General features: G+C 32.2%; 3 protein-coding genes across 3 annotated transcripts; 1 reads left to right on the plus strand and 2 right to left on the minus strand.

Annotated features, from left to right (window-relative positions):
- The first annotated feature begins 3,932 nt into the window (after positions 1 to 3,932).
- Positions 3,933 to 7,468, plus strand: LOC141702591 (mitochondrial pyruvate carrier 4-like). Its single transcript, XM_074506250.1, has 5 exons — positions 3,933 to 4,074; positions 4,961 to 5,059; positions 6,067 to 6,119; positions 6,865 to 6,938; positions 7,232 to 7,468. Exons 1-5 carry the CDS (start codon positions 4,020 to 4,022, stop codon positions 7,275 to 7,277), a joined length of 327 nt encoding a protein of 108 aa, XP_074362351.1. The 5' UTR covers positions 3,933 to 4,019; the 3' UTR covers positions 7,278 to 7,468.
- Positions 7,469 to 12,816: 5,348 nt separating this feature from the next.
- LOC141702590 (uncharacterized) lies at positions 12,817 to 13,742 on the minus strand. The gene is made up of 2 exons (XM_074506249.1): positions 13,216 to 13,742; positions 12,817 to 13,117 (listed from the first exon to the last, which is right to left on the minus strand). The coding sequence occupies exons 1-2, from the start codon at positions 13,740 to 13,742 to the stop codon at positions 12,817 to 12,819; spliced, it is 828 nt and encodes a 275-aa protein (XP_074362350.1).
- A 2,391-nt stretch (positions 13,743 to 16,133) lies between these two features.
- LOC141702592 (uncharacterized) lies at positions 16,134 to 18,893 on the minus strand. Its single transcript, XM_074506251.1, has 3 exons — positions 18,545 to 18,893; positions 17,035 to 17,199; positions 16,134 to 16,726 (listed from the first exon to the last, which is right to left on the minus strand). The coding sequence occupies exons 1-3, from the start codon at positions 18,794 to 18,796 to the stop codon at positions 16,658 to 16,660; spliced, it is 486 nt and encodes a 161-aa protein (XP_074362352.1). The 5' UTR covers positions 18,797 to 18,893; the 3' UTR covers positions 16,134 to 16,657.
- Between the last annotated feature and the right edge of the window lie 754 nt (positions 18,894 to 19,647).

Here is a 19,647-nt window from a genome sequence, read left to right on the forward strand (position 1 = left end):
TAATCAACAAAAACTTCTTCCATGAAAAAAGGAACAATCTATGCACATACTAAAAAACGAACAATCTATGCACATGAAGAGCCAAATACTCTATTAAGCTATCCAACACATAAATTTTTAATGTGAAAAGAAAGTGCAAGGTAAGAACCCAGTGCAAAATAAAACATGTACTAAAAGGATATATACGAGCACCAGAACAGGACAATGTAAGATCGCAAGGCGTGGAATCACTAAACAGAGAATCACCGTTGCTATAAATTGATAGACCGATTATCTATCATAAAAAAACTTAGTTAGGATGCCAATGGAATATTTTAGTGTGTAAATTCATCTAATATAGAGATTTTAGATAGTGAAAATATAATTTTGGGTTCCGAAATGTAATGAACGAGTATGCCATTTTCTCTCTTGCAAGCACTTTTTTTTATAGAAAATCATTCTTTATTTGTAGGCAATTCCAGAACTTTCTCCACCCAAATATAATTACCCATTTAATCACTCATAAATGTCATTATGTGAATGAACATGTAACATATATTAAATATCACTTAATCAATATTTATAACATTCAAATATATAATTAATATATATATATATTATTCTATATTATATTTGAGAAATACAAATCAAATACAACAGTAAATGCAGAAGATTTGAAGTCTTGCAAACTGGTTGTTCATGCCTTAAATTTTCTTATACCTTCCATCGAATGTTGTGCAGCTCTTTACTCCGCCTTGCAACTACCCGTAAAATATTACAACTTTTTTCAGTTGCTTTATTGTTAATATCCTTTTTTCAAACTATTTTTGTGATCGATTTTGTGTTTTATGATGTGTTGGTAACATCAATTTGAATATTTGATCAATCTAGAAAAGAAAAGAACTTTCCATTATATTTATAGCATATCATATTACATGTGTTTGTGAGGTCAGGAGTAAATATTAATTATGGTTTCGAGAAAAATTTAAAATTTCGTTCATTTAGGCAGTTATGTCTAAATTTAGTTCCCGTAGATTAAAACTGCGAATATATAAATAAATTACTTTTTGTTGGGAGTAACTAAATTATTTTAAAGACTTAAGTATTTGGTATACTCAAAAATCTCTACAACATTATTAAGTCTCCTTTTTATAATTATAATAATAATAAACAAAAATATCTACAAAGATGCAAGTCATCTGAATATTTGTTAAAACTCTACATTCTTAAATTGCATTGGAAATGTACTATATGATAGTCATGAATAATGATTTTTGATTAAATACTTTAAAATATTCAATGTTTACATCTTTTTGAATTACAATTTAATTTATGTATTTATCAAAAAAAAAGTCTTATTGTTTGTAACAACATTGAATTCCTAATTGAGGACTTCTGTAACGACTTCGATTAAATTAAAAATATGATAATGTTAAATAAGCGCGATAATAATCTATCTATAATCTATACTATTATATAAAATACGAAATATTGAAAGTTTGGTTGGTAGTCAGTCTCGTCACCGTAATTATAGTAATATTTAAAACAAAACACTATCATAAATATATTAGTATTCACAATAGAATTATATAAATAAAAATAGAATTAAAATATATGTCTAATGGTCTTAGTTTAAATAAAATAATATATAATATTCACCCAAGTCGGGATAAAAAAAACTATATTTTCGATCCAATCTTAAATAAAAAAAATTAAACTAAATATAGTTAGTTGAATTACAGTCTCATGCCAGAACAAAATAATAAAAAATATTGATTATGATAAAAAAAATTAATATTATGGGATCAAGTTAAAACAATATAAAAATTGAAAGTAAATTCATTTGACCGATATAATGTCATCATGATAAAATAAAATAATATAATACATGTTAGGTCAAATAATATTCACCCAAGTCTAAAATAAAATTAAAAACAAACAATGTAATTAGGGATGTGGTTGATATAACAGGCATGTGGCTAAAACAATATAATGTATATTATTGATCTACGCCAAAACTAAATTTAAATCCGAACTAAAAATAATTCTTATAATATTGATCTGGTTAAAGTAAAATTAAAGTTTATCTAATTGGTTGGTACGTATAAGTGTAGGTTTAAAATAGTGGGATAACTGGAATCTGACCTTGATAGCAGAAAAAATATTAAAAGTTTGATAATAGATTTGTGTGTAAAAATGTGAGAAAATGCCCAAAATAACTAAAATTCAGAGGTGGCTCAAAACAGGTGCCCAAAATAACCATTTGAACACGCATACAGCATATATATGCGTGTGTCTTACACGCATACATCAAATGCGTATAGTTTCAAAATTTTCATGTGAGCTGACGTGGCACAAGGAGCATACGCATATTCAGTTTGCGTAGCGTATAGCTTGCATACGCATATAGTGTATGCGCATAACTATAAATTTTTTATAATATGCGCATATGTTGTATGAGTGTATTGTACACGCATTTCTTGTATGCGTATCTGTCTGGTTATTTTGGGCACCTGTTTTGAGCGTGGGTATTTTGGGCAGCCCCCAATAAAATTTGGTTATTTTGGGCTTTCACCCCTAAAATATTTGGGTTTATATAATTTTCAATTTTAATAATTTTCATACTACTTTAATACACAAAAATAGAGATAATTACTTAGTCGGTAAAGAGCGTCAAACTAAAATAAATCAATATATACCATTTATCCGAGTTAAAAAAAATTATACAATTGATTAATAATAAATTAAAATTAAAATAAAAAAATAATTAGAGCAGTTAAAATAAAATAATAGATATTTTGCATGAAGTAACATATTTTTTTACCATTTATATATTATTATTTTTTTACCATTATGCCAGACTTAAATAAATTAAATTAAAATATAATTATTTGGATTTGGTCAATATAAAAAACTGAAGATAATTCGTATATACTATTGATCTGAGTTCAATTTTATCTTTTAATAAAATATAATTATCTTTTGTAAACATACATAAAAATATTAATAAAATTATAATTTTTAATCATTTCATTTTTTAAAACTAAAATATCAATCACTTTTACACATATATGTATATTTATAACTGTTATCAAATCATATATTTAAATACTTCACATTAATAACTTTTACGGCATACAATTGGTTTTTTCCATAAATATCCAAATTTTACAAATATTTTTGCGAATATTTTCATCCCAGAATGCAACCTAAAACAGTTACACAATTTAAACTAAATTGTAACAGATTATGCAACATCGTATTTTTGCTAATATCTTCAGAGTAAAATAGTATTTTTGCAAATTGTTTCAAGAGTTGGTAAAATCATAAATAATTTTATAAAAAAAATTGTATTTTTGGTAAATTCCCTAAATTTTTCACTTCAAATTAAATTCAAAAAATTATATAATATTAAAAATAATCGATGCACGGGTTTTAGGCCATTTATAATATAATAACTGGAATGAGGTTTATTTGGTTCAACGATTAGGCCCTTATTTTGATTATTAAAAAAAATAGTATTAAATACATGTTAAACTACTAAATTGCTGAACTACACATATAGTCTTTTTATCACGTGACCAAAACTTATCTTATTAAACTACGATTCTTCCTATTTCTTTTATTATTTTTATTATAAATTTATAATTATTATACATTTATATAAATATATTAAAGTTGTTATATGATTGAATAAACAAAATTTTAAAATTACTAGATGTAACTTCCTTATCCCGCTAAATTACTATCAAAACTTATCCTACTAAATTACGACCACGACCACAGTTTCTTCTTAATATTTTTATTATTTTTATTATAAATCTGTAATTATTATATAATTATATAAACATATTAAAATTATTATATGATTGGATAAACAAAATTTTAAAATTATTTGAATTTTAACAACCGGGCATAACAGAAATTAAACTAATATTAAAAATACACGCCCATGCGGTTCTCCGTTGACTGTTGAAAGAAAGATGAGAAGCAGAGTTGGGAATTGGGATACATAGTTTGGATAATAAAATTGAATTTGAATGGCGAGTTCGAAGCTCCATGCTCTGTGGAATCATCCAGCTGGCCCCAAAACCAGTTATATTTCCTCTTTTCCTCTTTTCCTGCTTTCATATATTCCATTAATCATGCTTTTTCTGATTTTTAATCTCTTTTTTTATTAATCAGTTGACTTTTTAAATTAGCGCTACTTGTACGTATCACATTTAATTGTTTGTATTAAAATTTGACCTTTCTTTATTTGGATGGTACTTGTGATCACTGATCATACTGCAAAACAAAACTCTATAGGTTGACTTATTAAGAACAACGTCTTCAAGTAACTCGAGGATGTTAGAGGCAGGGTTTTGATATAGGCATACAACAACACTTTTTGTTAATCATGTTCTTATTCTTAGTGGATCGTGTGATAATGTATTATCAAGTATTTTACGTTAATGAATCTTACTTTTGTATATTTTGAAAATCTTGAATGTATATTTAGAGAAACTTTTGGGTTTTTAATAGAGTTTTTACTTTAAGTTGGTTTGGTCTGGTTGCATCTGTGACAGTAAGGTGGTGCGGATCATGGGTTTCTTCAAAAAAGGAAAGGGAATGGGATTGCTGGATTGAGATTTCAATACATTTTTGCATTTAAATCTTATTCTTATTTACATTCACCGGGTTGAAATCACATGCTTGCCTTTAAGTTATTACTAAATGCTTTGCTACATTGTTACTAATTAATGTACGAGTACCTGGGAAGTTACATAATCGCTTGCAACTTTTAACTTATAGATAGCTAATTATTGGATCGAAAATAATTGGGATTGGAAGTTTGTGTAGTTCACCAGTTGTTGTAATAAGGATGCTCTTTGTGTTTGATTAATGACAATTTCACCTGCAAGCAAATTTTATCTAGATTAATGTATTTGATTAGTATGATTATTGTAATTCACATGAGATTTGTTATTACTTATTGTAGTTCACTTCTGGGCACCTACTTTTAAGTGGGGGATCAGCATAGCTAATGTTGCTGACTTTGCTATACCACCTGAGAAGCTTTCATATCCCCAACAAATAGGTATTTGCCACTTCATATCTTTCATATGCAGGATATACACCATTATATAAACTTTTAAATAATGAACCTGTATGCCTTATATGAGTAGATCCATTGCTTATTCATGTTTCGCTTCACTCTCTACTTTTGATGAGGATCAAAGAATATGAATATGTTAATTTGGATTTGGTTATGGGCTCGTGGTGATGTTCAATTGGAGAGGACGCAAATATGGGTTATGCAGCTTACTTGGACAACAAGGAATAAAGGAGCGATGCATGAAGTTGGACAAGTAGCTGATTATTATATAATTATTAATTCAAATTTTGCTTGCAAGTTTTTACCTTTCACTTGAAAGGGTTTTTCTTGTTTTAAGCACTTAGGATTTTATTTTCCTATTTGGATTTGGTTTTTGTCTTTTTTCTATTCGGATTTGGTTTTTAAATTTGTTTCCCGGAAGGATTCAGATATTGGCTAATTCAAGCTGATATTGAATTTCTCTTGGAATCATATTGGGTTTGGGTTATTGTCTAAGCCTATAAATACCCTTCTCATGTAATCTTTTAAGGGGGACAATGGATGATATAAAACTTGTGTTTTGAGATAAACTATGAGTAGTTTTTCTTTTCTCTAAACTTCAATTACTGGATTGTTTTGAAGATTAGATTCGAATTACTTAGTTTCTGGATTGATCTAAGCAATTTGAGATTCAAAGTTCACGTTTCTGGATTGATCGTGTTCTTTTGAAATATCCTCTTCTTCTCTTATCCCTTTTCTTCTTCTTCTTTTTTTTCTTTGTGGAGAGATCCACATCAATTTTACCCTCAATGCTTGCACACTAACAACCGTTTCCTGACACAGGCTATTTATATGGGAATTATATGTTTACTTAACTATAAAGATCATCCATTGGAATTCAGTATTGCAATATGTTTATTTTCTTCCCTTTTTAAATTGTTTTGAAGCTTATATTATCCTTTATTGTTGGGACATTGATTTGTTTTCCCTTCTGTCATATTATATTACAGTGGTCGCAGTTAGTGGAGTTATCTGGTCACGATATGGTGTTGTTATCATACCAGTGAGTTTCATGAGACGCTTATACTACATTGAAATAGTTGAACAAATTTGAAAGGCTGGATATGGTTGAGACTATGGTTTTACACCTTAGATGGTGGAGTCCAACCAGCATATTAAGCTTGACAGGGTGTACATTATTTTGTTGTTGTTATCTTCTGCTGTATCTTCTTCCATTTTGTTGTATTCTTTCCTGTTTCCATGTTTTGTTTTATCTCAAATTTAATATTTAATGAAATTGTGGATAGGATCAGAGGATCACAAGACGTAAATGTCTACTTCTAGCCGTATAACTAAATAAATCACAGATTTACAGTGAGGTGGGGATTTGGGGATCAACTAAAGTACAATTACACACTAGAATGAACCACAGGCTATGAACCTAGCCAGCATGATGCTCAAGTCTGTTGTCGACTAATTCACTATTACAAGAAACTTAAAATTTGTGAAATTATTACTATAAATATATAACTTTGATCAGAAAACTTCTTCCTGTGGTATCTGCTGAAAAATGTTTCTCAGTTTCAGGCTTTCAGCTGTTTAAAATGCACATTTGTTATTGTAGATGGTTGTATGTGTTTATAGCCTCATTGGATTTAGTAACCTAATGAGTAGTTTTCACAGACTTCGTTTTCATCTAATTTTTTGTTTTTTTATTCCCTTTTTTCATTTGGTTTATCTTCCGCTCTAAATAAAAAGTTCTCATTGTTTGAGGCTTTTTTATGAACATGATTGCGTGTGGATTGCAGAAGAACTGGAACCTTATAAGTGTAAATCTTGCAATGGCTGGAACAGGCATGTATCAACTTTCACGAAAAATAAGGTATGTTTTCTTATCTCGTCCAAACCATGTTCATATTTTACCTTTTTTACAGATGATTCTAGCAATACTGAAATATGAAAGTATGATGACAATCTTATACTGATTTGGGTTTTTATGTTATTAAATTAGTTAAATGTTTGGCTTATCATTATCTAGATCTATGGACTTTGCCCGTTTTATTGGGAATTTAAGTCTTTTGATGTACGATTGTACAAGTTGTTTCACATTCTTCACATCACAACTTTTCTTTGTCTCTTATCGTATTAATGTAATGATTCTTCTTACAAATTCAGGCATGATTACTATAACCAGGAAGAGGCCGATGTAGCAGAGGAATGATCAACTTTTCCCTGTTTGTAAAATACAAGGGTGGATTCAATTTAATTTTCCTAATCTAAAACTATATTTCATAGATTAATGTTGTTTGGGTTAGCATCCACGGGGTAGATACGAAATGATGTACGGTTGTTTCCTCTGAATGTTGAAGACTAATTATTATGATTTTGGATGGCATATAAGTAGTGTCAGACTTTGAGTTTAATGACTACTCACTGTGGGTTTGTTATACTTAAACTTAATAGCCTGTGCAAAAACAACGTAGTAGTTATTTTATTGTTAATAAAAGCAAAGAACAGGTAGCTCATGAATTAATGTATGCATCACAGGCTATTAGAACACAAGTTAAAGTTTGTGAAACATGAAGAGACCTGATCTAATGGCAGATATTGGAATGTTTATATTACAAAGACATCAAATCTGGAAGCACAGTTGTTGACAGATTATTTTTTATCGAAAACGAAATGTAACAAGAAGCTTAATGCATTTAAACTATAGTTGTAATCTATCACTACAACAGTCTGTCACAACTTACAATCAACTTAGTTACAGTGCGATCTGAGGCAGGACAAGCTGCTAAACTTTTCATATTACACATTAGCTTTCTGTTCCAAATTTTTCAATAATTTAATAAAAAATATTCTTTAAACTTAGAATCAAATCAATTTTTTTATAAAAAATAAATAAAACACTTAATTTATTTATACAGGACTTGTACAATGAAAACTGTTGAAAATTTGATCACTTAAAATTTTATAAACCAATGATTTGATTTAGTTGGCGACCTTGAAAAGAAAAGCAGTCGGGTAAAGAAGAGAAGAAGCGTCGTATATTGTTGAATTGCTCATATAATACTTTGATTAAGGGGTGTATTGAACTGAGATTTTAAATATTTTTTTCATGAAATCTAGGTGCATTCAACTGAGATTTTAAAAAATATATCAGAACTTTATGATATTTAATTAGGATTTTCAATTATGCTACAAAATCTGGTGGTATTCAATCAGAATTTTAAATTATGCTTAAAAATCTGATGGTATTCAATTGGGATTATTTAAAATCCATTAAAATCTGATGGTATTGACATGCTGGCGGATTTTTTTGAACTTCATAAAATGATGTTTTTGTGGGATTGTTCAATGTAGGCCTGTCAATGGATCGGGTTTGGATCGCATCGGCCTAGATCTATATCCATATCCATTTATATTTTCGGATTCGGATCGGATCGGCTCCAGATTTTTTATAGGTCAGTCTATATCCGGATCCGTTCGGATCACGGATTTCGGATCGGATATCCGCTCCATTTATGTATATTTATTTTTTTAAGTTTAATTATTACAAAATCTATTTAAAATTGACAATTTCGAAATTTTTTAAAATACAAGTAAAATATAACGAACTCCAAAATAAATTACGAACTAAAATTTGCTTTTTGAAACAAAAATACTATTGGGTTATACAATATTTTAATTCTAAAAATGAAAAAAATTGATGTTGTAAAATGAAAGTGCTATATGAATTGATACTTGGGTTATGCTCCTCTAAAATATAAAAGAATTAGGGGTATATAAATGGACACCGTAGAGATCGAACCGAACTAAATATAGATCATGGGACTTGACTCGAGTATACTGGGACTTGACTCGAGTATACTGGGACTTGACTCGAGTATAACGGAACTTGACTTGGAAATGAAAGTGTTATATGAATTGAGACTTGGGTTATGCGGCTCCAAAAGGTAAAAGAACTAGGTTTATCGAAATATATTAGCCTATAAAGACCGAACCGAAAAAAATATAGATAATGGGACTTCACTCGAGGATAATATGTTTAAAATTAGAATTATTAAAAAATATTTTAATTACATCATATATATAAACCATATCAGGTTATTAAGGAATCGGATCGGCCTAAATCCATATCCGGCTCAATTTATAATCAGATTTTTTTTATCGAATCGGATCTCGGATTGGATTTTTAATAGATAGATCCATATCCACTGAAATGGCCTCGGATCGGATCGTGTCAGATCGGATTTTCACTCCATTGACAGGCCTGGTTCAATGTATTTCATGGTTTTTGATATCCCACCATAATTCATGAGATTTTGAAAGATTGTGTTTAAATCCTAAAAATTATTCATCAACTCTAAGACACTCTACAACATTTTATCAAAAATCTGCGTAAAATTAAAATCATATATAACTCATTAAAATTCATGAATTATATATAAAACATTAAAATCTCAGTTTAATACACTTCGTAATTTGAATGGCGAGTTCGAAGCTGCAGGCCCTATGGAATCACCTCGCTGGCCCTAAAACTAGTTATATCTTCCTCCTTTTTTCTTGCCTTTTTCTCATTTTTACTTCTTTTATTGATCAATTATCTTTCCTTTTTTTTAATTTATGGCACTGATACCGTTATGCATACAATTTTTAGTGTTTTATATATGCCTGTACAAACCTTGTTTATCATTCAAAATTAGTCCTTTCCTTTATTCGGGTTCGGGGGGTCATTTAACTTTGATCATACTTTATGTGTTGAATTATATGTTAAAACAAAGCTATTGCTCTCTGAATAACTTAACTATTATTGATAGATAGCATTGGCTTATATAAAGCCTGACAAAACGAGAAATACATAAGTGTGCCAATAAATCAGCAACAAGCCTACGTGCCTATAAAATAGCAACAATCTAATTCTTCTTCAAATAAACTTTGACTGACTAACAACTACTTACCTAAATAATAGGACAACTTTATTCAAATCAAAACTAATGCTAACTACTTCATTTCCTCCTCGAAACTAAACTGTATTTCATTATAGTTAGTTTACTTCAGGTACTTGGCATACTCCCAACTGTTCTCTCATCCTTCGGAAAGACTCCAACTTCAATGGCTTGGTTAACACATTGGCAATTTGATCATGTGTACCACAATACGTCAGCTGTATAATTCCATTATTCTGCAGATTGCGCAGAAAGTGAAAACGCACCTCTATATGCTTACACTTACCATGAAAAACAGGGTTTGTGGCCAACTTTATAGTTAAGCTGTTATCACAAAAAATAGCAGTACTTTCGTTGCCATCATAACCGAGGGTCCCCAGTATTCTCTTCATCCACACGACTTGAGTTGAACATCCGGCGGCAATAGGCTGCTTTCGCGAGGACCAAGCTATTGCAGCTGAACTCAAAATAAATGCATAACCAGACGTACTCTTCCTATCATCGATGTCACCAGCATAATCACTATCAGTGAATCCGACCAGCTCCCTATTTCCATCCTTGTTATAAAATAGCCCAAAATCAGAAGTTCCTTGTAGATAACGTAAAATTCTCTTGGCAGCCAATAAATGAATCTCTGTTGGTCGGGACATATATATACTGATCACACTGATTTCATAAGCAATATCAGGCCTTGTGGTTGTGATATACATCATACTGCCCACCAATTGCCTATAATAGGTTCCACTCACCTCTGCACCATTTTCATCCCGAGAAATCTTGAAACCTGAAACCTGAAACAATAGGATTTTGAACAGCATTGTAATGCTTCATTCCAAATTTCTTCAAAACATCCAAAACATATTTTCGTTGACTAATAAAAATCCCACGATTAAACGGTGAGACTTCTATACCAAGAAACAATCTCATTTTGCCAAGATCTGTCATATCAAATTCTTTCATCATTGAGTTTTTAAACTCAGTAACCACCTTCTCATCATCACCGGCATATATCAAATCATCAACATAAACACTGACAGCCAGTAAATTACATGTTTCGCTGACCTTGGTAAATAGTGTATATTCACTATTGCATTTCACAAATCCTTCCTTGTTAAAATATTCTTCAAGGCGATCGAACCATGTTCGTGATGATTGTCTACGCCCGTACAATGATTTGATGAGTTTGTAAACTTTGTGCAGTTCATTTTTCACCTCATAACCTCTTGGTTGTTCAATATAAACATCTTCCTTCAACGTTCCATGAAGAAAAGCTGATTTAACGTTAAGCTGATAAACAGTCCAGCCTCTTTGTGCAGACAAAGCAATAAGCATTCGAACAGTATCCATGCGTGACACAGGTGCATAGACATCTTCATAATCGATTCCGTACTCTTGCGCATACCCCTTTGCAACTAAACGAGCTTTATATTTTTTAACCTCTCCGTTTTCATTGAACTTTGTCTTAAATACCCATTTAACCCCGATCTTCTTTGCACCTGCTGGTAATTCAGTCAAATACCATGTATCATTTTTCTCGATTGATTTCATCTCTGCATCCATGGCTTCTCTCCACTTTGCATCCTTTACTGTCTCTTCATAACTTGTCGGATCTGTGCTTACAGATAGCGCCCAATTAATCTCAACATCTTCATCAGAAAAACCCTCTCCAGAATCATAACCCTCTCCAGAAGCATAATCTTGCATCCAGATGGGCGGCCTTCTAACTCTTGAGCTTGTCTTGCTAGCTTGTTCTGGTTCATTATCTTGAGGCTCAACAAAATCATCTAACTTCTCATCATCACCACATTCTAAATCAAATGCAATCTCCTTTTCATAATCTCTATCCCAATTTTACCTCTTATCTTCCTCAAAGATAACATCTCAGCTTATGATTATTTTCTTTCCAACCGGATCATAAAGGCGGTAAGCCTTTGTCTCCTCATTTGTTCTTCCCAAGAGAATACAACTCTTACTCTTGTCTTCTAATTTCGTCCTTTGTGCATCTGGAATGTGCGCATGTGCAACACATCCAAATACTCTGAAATGAGACACTGAAGGTTTAGTCTCACTCCATGCTTCCTCTAGAGTCATATTTTTCACAGATAAAGTAGGAGACCTGTTCAAAATATAAAAACTCCACGCGACAGCCTCGGGCCAGAATGTCTTGGGGACACCTGAGTCAGACAACAAACTCCTCACCATATTCATCACTGTACGATTCTTTCGTTCAGCAACACCATTCTGCTGTGGTGTATATGTTGCAGTTAACTGCCTCCGAATTCCATTTTCTTTGCAAAAATTATGAAATTCATTGGAAGTGAACTCTCCGCCATGATCTGTTCTTAAACATTTAATAGCAAGACTTGTTTCTTTCTCAACATGGCTTTTAAATAGCTTGAAAGAATAGAACGCGTCTGATTTGTCGTGCATAAAATACACCCATGATTTTCTAGTACAGTCATCAATAAAAGAAATAAGATACCTCTTACGACTGTTTGATATAGGAGTGATTGGTCCGCATAGATCAGAATGAACAAGCTCCAATCTCTCCGATGCTCTCCATGTGGTCTTCTTAGGAAACGGATTTCGATATGGTTTACCTTTCAAACAATCAGTACACACAGCTCCACTTTCATCGATCTCAGGAAGCCCAGTTACCATTTCCTTTTGCTGTAATGTCTTAAGACCTTTATAGCCAAGGTGGCTGTATCGTCGATGTCAAAGCTTTGTTAAGTCTTGAGCTTCCGTATTCAGACAAACCTCTGGCTTTATTTCCTTCTGTGATCATCCTTCAAACAGCAAAGTGAACATTCAATTTGCAGTCATGTTTGCTTGAATAAGTAAACCCCTTGATGGATGATAAATTCGGCACTGATTTGATCTGAATAAGACATCTAATCCTTTCTCTTGTAATTGGCCAATGCTAATGAGAGGATTCTTTAACTCCGGCACATAGTAAACATCCGAAAGAATAAAGCTAGTGCCTTTTAACCATAACTTTACGTTCTCTTTTCCGGAAACATCCATCTTGGCATTATTTCCAAGTCTCACAACGTGTTTAAAACTTTCATCGATATCATTAAATATAGAATGATCACCACACATATGATTACTACATCAAGAATCAAGAAATCATAGACCTTTAAAATTACCTCCGTTCATCTCTACAGATGCCATTAGCAATAGTTCCTCTGACTCATCATGTTCTACATAGTTGGCCCTCTTCTCCCACCTTGGACACTCATATGGATAGTGTTCAAGAGTATGACACTTGTAACATTCAACTGTGGCTTTGTCAAATGCTTGTCGGCCTCCCCCCCCCCGCCTCTACCTCCTCGATATGATACTCGTCCACGTCCTCTTGAACTATATTTAGCTTCATGAGTAATCTTGAGTGCCTGCTCCTCTTCATTATTCCTGTATTTGAATTTTTGTTCATGAACCAACAGTGAGCTTTGTAAAGTATCCACAGACAACTCACCAATATCCTTCGATTCTTCAATTGAACAAACAATAAAGTTCCATTTATCCGTGAGAGTTCTCAAAATTTTCTCAACTATCTTCGAATCATGCATGTCTTCTCCACAATTCCTCATGTCATTTGCAATGATCATAACTCGACTAAAATAGTCTGCAACTGGTTCATCTCTCTGCATTTCTAGCACCTCAAAGTTCCTGCGAAGACGGTTGAGTTGAGCTTTCTTTACCCGCGCGTTGCCCTGACACTTCGTCTTCATGGAATCCCAAAGCTGCTTTGACGTCTCTTTTTGTGTAATTGTTTTCAAAATCGTCTTATCAAGAGACTGAAACAAATAGTTTTTAGCCTTCAAGTCTTTCAGCTTTGATTCCTCTAAAACTTTCCGTTGTTCAGCCGCCAGCTTCTCTGGTTTGTCAGGCTACTCGTAACCCGATTCCACCACATTTCAGTACTCCTTGGATCTCAACAAGTTTTCCATGACCATGCTCCAATGATCATAATCTCCATCAAATTTCAGAATAGCAGGTTGAACAAAATTACTATTTGCTTCTGCCATACCCTTTTCACTGTATATTGTTTACCTCGCTCTCAACTTATATATTCAGATATAGCTCTGATATCAAAATGTTAAAACAAAGCTATTGCTTTCTGAATAACTTAACTATTATTGATAAATAGCATTGGCTTATATAAAGCCTGACAAAATGAGAAATACATAAGTGTGCCGATAAACCAGCAACAAGCCTACGTGCCTATAAAATAGCAACAATCTAATTCTTATTCAAATAAACTTTGACCGACTAACAACTACCTACTAAATAATAGGACAACTTTATTCAAATCAAAACTAATGCTAACTACTTCATTATATAACTACATCCAATTATGAGGTTGTTAAATGTGAAAATTTTGAGTTGCCCATGTCAAATTTTTATTTTTGTACCTGTAGGGGTAGTTTAGCATAACACAGCTTATTTTACCTAATTATACTTCAAACAGGTCTTTTGCATTTGTGGCTTTTGTTTTTCGTGTTTGTATTCTTGTTGAATCCTATTTATCAACTATATTTTAGGTCTATGAATCTTATCTATATATTTCTAAATCCTGAATGTTTATTTAGGAGAACTTGTAGGGCATATCAAGGAGAGTTTGTAGTTTTAAGTTGGTTTGTGCAACAGGCGAAGACTTGATGTTGTATATGTCATAAATTGCTTGTTTGATTGTCTCAGTCATCACTTAGTTATACACAATGCTTTGCTACTTTGGATGTTTTAGGTAGATTACATTAATCCGCAATATTAGCAATGTACTCTGGAGTTTGAACCAGGGACAATAGAATTAAATCGTATCGGATAACCTAGTGGAGAATGAGTGCTTTTATTAATTTTGAACCAGGGACAATGATAATCTGATTAGATGTTGGTGCTTTAGCAATGCTAGTTTTTATACAATATACATTGTAACACCCCACAGACACAATAGAAAAACGTAGATAACAAAAATAATGTTTTCTTGACTCAATCCCTGGATGCCTCCTGCCTCAACCATGGAGGCAAACCTTAACATTGGTAACAGCATTGGTGAATATATCTGTTCAACATAAGATCCAATGGGGAAAAGTACCCCCATTGCCCCCACTTCAGCAAATAGGTATTTGGCACTTTTGTCTTTATGCTAATTAAATTTAACTCATACACCCATGGTATTTGGGACTTCATATCTTACATGCTTATACTTATACATGGTTTTTTTATATGCAATCCTATTTTCATGATTGGTAGATCACATGGTTTCCAGATGCAGGATAATTCATGGAATTATATGTTTTCCTGATTATAAAGCTAATCCTCAGTCTCCAGTATTGCAATATGCTTATATCATCTTTTATGGCTGGAAAATTGAATTTTTTTTCTGTGTGTAAAATTGCATTACAGCAGTCACAGCTACTGGAATTATCTGGTCACGATATAGTGTTGTTATCACACCGGTGAGTTTGCCCGTCCCCGTCTATGTTCTCATGAAGCAGTTACAAAATTATTGTAGGCCTGTTATAGATGGCCTCCCTTGAATTAAAAGCATAATCTCATATAATCACTCTCTGATTCAAGAACTTTTTTTACGTTATATTGCTAATAGGAGTACATACATCAATCACTGAAAATGGGCTTTCTTTTTCCTTAAAGTTGAATATGAGAAGCACAGCCTCTTTTATGGTTTTGCTACTCGGAAAAATGAGCAGATACTAGTTGACAGAATAATCCAATTTCAAATATAATTTGGGAAAACTGTGCCTGGCCTTTTAAGAACAAACGTTACAAATTTCAGAGTTGAAAGTAACGTCAAATAAGTGACTTGAGTTCACAGAATAGGTTTAAAACATATTAACTTATAAAATGCAACTACAAAAGAAAAGGCATGAATTTAGCATAAGTTATTTTGCACGTAAAAGCAAAAAAATGGATCAGAATATGCCTTCGCTCCATTAAAAAGACAAATAAAAAATAAGAGTTCGTGAGCCATGTTTATCTTATTTTTCTTTGATATGTTGAGGATCACAAAACATCTCGGTTGAAGTTTTAGGCTAATTTAATGAAATGCATTACAGAAACACAGGGCTGCATTATATGCAAAATTAACAATATGCATAGCGTGACTATAATTTTACTACAAAGCTCGTGTGAATTGAAAAATCAGTCCAACTTGCAGATATTGCACATTGGCATGTTACAACACGGAGACATCAAATATGGAACCGCAAATGCTAAGCAGACCACGTTGTTCAATTTGACTTCTGGCCAGGGGCCACAATAATTCTAGACATACATGATACAATTTTGTTTTAATTAATAACAGGATCCAACAATAAGTTCAATGCATTTGAAAGGAAGCTATTGTTCTTATCAATCAGTACAACAATTTGTTAGAGCTTACAATTACCTCAGCAACAGCGCATCAGAGAAGACTGCAGGTGTGTACTTGCTATTTAAGATTTGCTTACAGTAGAAGAGCTTGATAGCTGAGGTAGAATATGAAACCACAAGCGAAAGTTCCATAACTTCGACACAGAAAATCTTTGTTCTTCTATAGTAAAAACTCTTAAAATGTATCTGTCCCAAGAATACTATCACTATTTTACAACTCATCTTTAGTCTGATCTGTGCTATGATTAGACTACTAACCCAAACTTAAATCCAATGTGCTTTCGTTCAAATCTTGCCGTTCCTGAGGATTGTCCTTTATATCCTGTATACAGAATAAAGCCACGGCTTAACATATCTTTCAGTGGGTATTTACTTTAGTATGCTGATTTATTCTTTACCATTCTTTTCTAGGTTTGCCTCGATACAAATTTTAAAGCTAAATCTTCTTTTTCCAACAGCAAGTAACAACTTACCATAAGCTTAGTACATGTTCCAAAATTAAATAAAAATGTGATTGGAGATAATGATTTTTAGCAGTGGTAAGAAATTTGGTTCTAAAATGGAGCAAGATTCATTGGGGGTCAAATCACATACAATATAACAGAGGAAATAGACAAGAGTAGCAATCACCTTATTCTCTTTCTCTGGAGCATCATTTATATCAGGCTTCTCACCAAAACCATCACTTTTGGCATCAAGCTCTGCTGCCTCTGGCTTAGTCTCACTTGTATTGGATTCATCCTCAGCATCAACCTCCTCGGCAGATTCATTTTTTGGTTCTTCCAGTGCAGCAGTCTGATGTCAACCATCCAAACCATAAAATCATTTACAATTTGGAATAAAATATTTCTAGACCATATAACAGTTTAAAAAAACAAATAATGAAAAAATTTGAACGAAATAAGTGAAGGGCGCAGAAAAGCATCTTAGCACATGGATGTATCTTAAAAATCAACAACTTGCATATAGCAAATATAGTTTGGTGTCTCATTCTTATTAAAGCATGTCCAATGCTAGTGCTAAAATACTTATAGCTATTGTTATCTCTATAAAACCAAAAAGTGATTTTTGGTGCTAGAACAAAATTTGTAGTCCAATACATAGTTTGAAAATGGCCACAAATATAGATAGAATCAAACTGCATCTTATCTATACTTCAAAATTTGGGCTTAATTCTCCTAAGTACGTACTCACGTAACTTAGGTGGGTTCAAGGAGATTTTTAATGTGAATGCAGAGGGTATTTTCGTAATTACAGAATTTGATTAAAAAAATAAAACTCAGTCATTAAAAATACATTGCGTACTCATATAACTCCCCTAAGTACGTACTTACGGGCATTTTTCTCTCAAAATTTTATGCTAGCTTTTAGTTATCCATTTTCCAACTTGGATGTTTACGTGGCAATGACGCCAACGTCTACACATGATTCTATATTTATCACCAATGTAGCATAATGCTATTTTACATCCATGTTTAGCATTGCACTGGAGTGTTGAATTTTATTGTTTATGCCAAATTATAGATATAACACCACTTACTATACAACTGCATTGGACATACTAAAGTACTTGCAATTTTATTTCACCCCACTAAATTTCTGAAACATGTAACAAAAATATTCGGTGTACAGACTCAGAACACAAATACTAGAAGCACCAGTATGAGGTACCGCAGAGGCAATAAAAATATCCCACAAACATTCTCAGATTAATAATCCATGTCCACTGTCTCTGTATGATTCTCCACGCAGAATTCAAATAATTTGAAGCAGTAATGCAAGCAAAAACTTAACAGTTAAAAGTTAAAACAGGGAGTAAAATCTTTCATCTAAGCCCTATTGTAACACATTCTCAACATCAATTATGACTTTATATCCTAACAAATCAAGGGCCTAATTAAAACTCCAAGATTAACAAAAACAATTGTTTTACGAAAGCCTAGACTAGCGGATACTCCTCTCCTCCTAGAAATCACTCTACAATCAACCATAACCAAAACATAACAATCCAGTCGAGACCTAAACATACCTACAAATTTAAAAAAAAAAACAAACTAAAATTCAGCAATATAACAAAATTGAACAACAATTGAATATAATTACAATTAAAAAAGAATACAAGTACAGGGAGTGAAAATACCGGAATATACTTGAATCTGCGTGTGGGAAGCTCAGATTTAGTTTTGTTGGAATCCTTAACATTAGGATCATAAGGAGTCCACTTATAAAGCAAGAGACAAGAGGTAGTTCCTCCATTAGTATTTTGAGGATGTTTGTTACTACTAATTGGGCTCCACTTCTTCTTCCATTTTCTAACCGGACCGGTGAACACTGTGGCCGGTCCACCGTAACGGGTTGATGACCGGCCGAATCGGGCACCAACTCCTTCCATTGGCGAGATGCAATAGTTTAGCAAATCGGAAGTTTGGGTGGGAGATTAGTTTGGTCCAAAAGTAGTTGGTTTCAGTCAATTCTGTTGGGCTGGAAAAATAACCAATTAAATCAACCCAAATCGGTAGAATTACTAAATTAGTGATACTTTAATTAGCCTCAGTATATTTTGCCAAACCATGAGGTAGGATTATCAATCGGATAATTCGGATATCTGTATCTGCATCTGTAATAGTCGGATTTGAATACGGATAATATTCATTTTATTTCGAATACGATATTATCCGCTTTTTCTCGGATACGAATGCGAATATTTAGGATGGATATAGGATTTTTTGAATTTTTTTGATGGCCCTTCCGTATTGACGATAATTTTAGAAAAAAATTTACGATTAAAACCAAATTTTTTATTTATAAGTATATAAAGTATGTGTACAATCATGTAAAATTGGTATAAATATATTATTTAATGCATATACACACACTATAATTAATAGACTAAATTTTAAATTACATATAATTATACATTTATATAATTTAAATATCATATATGTATTTGATTTCAGATTCGAATATCGCAGATTCGGATACGGATAATATCCGTTTTATTTCGAATACGGATAATATCAGCTTTTTCTCAGATACGAATGCGAATTTTCGGACGGATATCGGATTTTTCGAATTTTTTTGACAACACTAGCTAAAGGTAACACAAAACATTTGCTAAAATAACTGCACATATTATTGGAAAATTAAATATTTAGATGTAAAATTCTAATTTAATATTCATTACAACATTTAAATAATTGAGGAATAAGGTTCAAAAATAATTAATAAATTTTGTTATATTAG

The sequence above is a fragment of the Apium graveolens genome, unplaced genomic scaffold (assembly GCF_009905375.1).
Source record: "Apium graveolens cultivar Ventura unplaced genomic scaffold, ASM990537v1 ctg5304_1, whole genome shotgun sequence".
Taxonomy (NCBI): Eukaryota; Viridiplantae; Streptophyta; class Magnoliopsida; order Apiales; family Apiaceae; genus Apium; species Apium graveolens.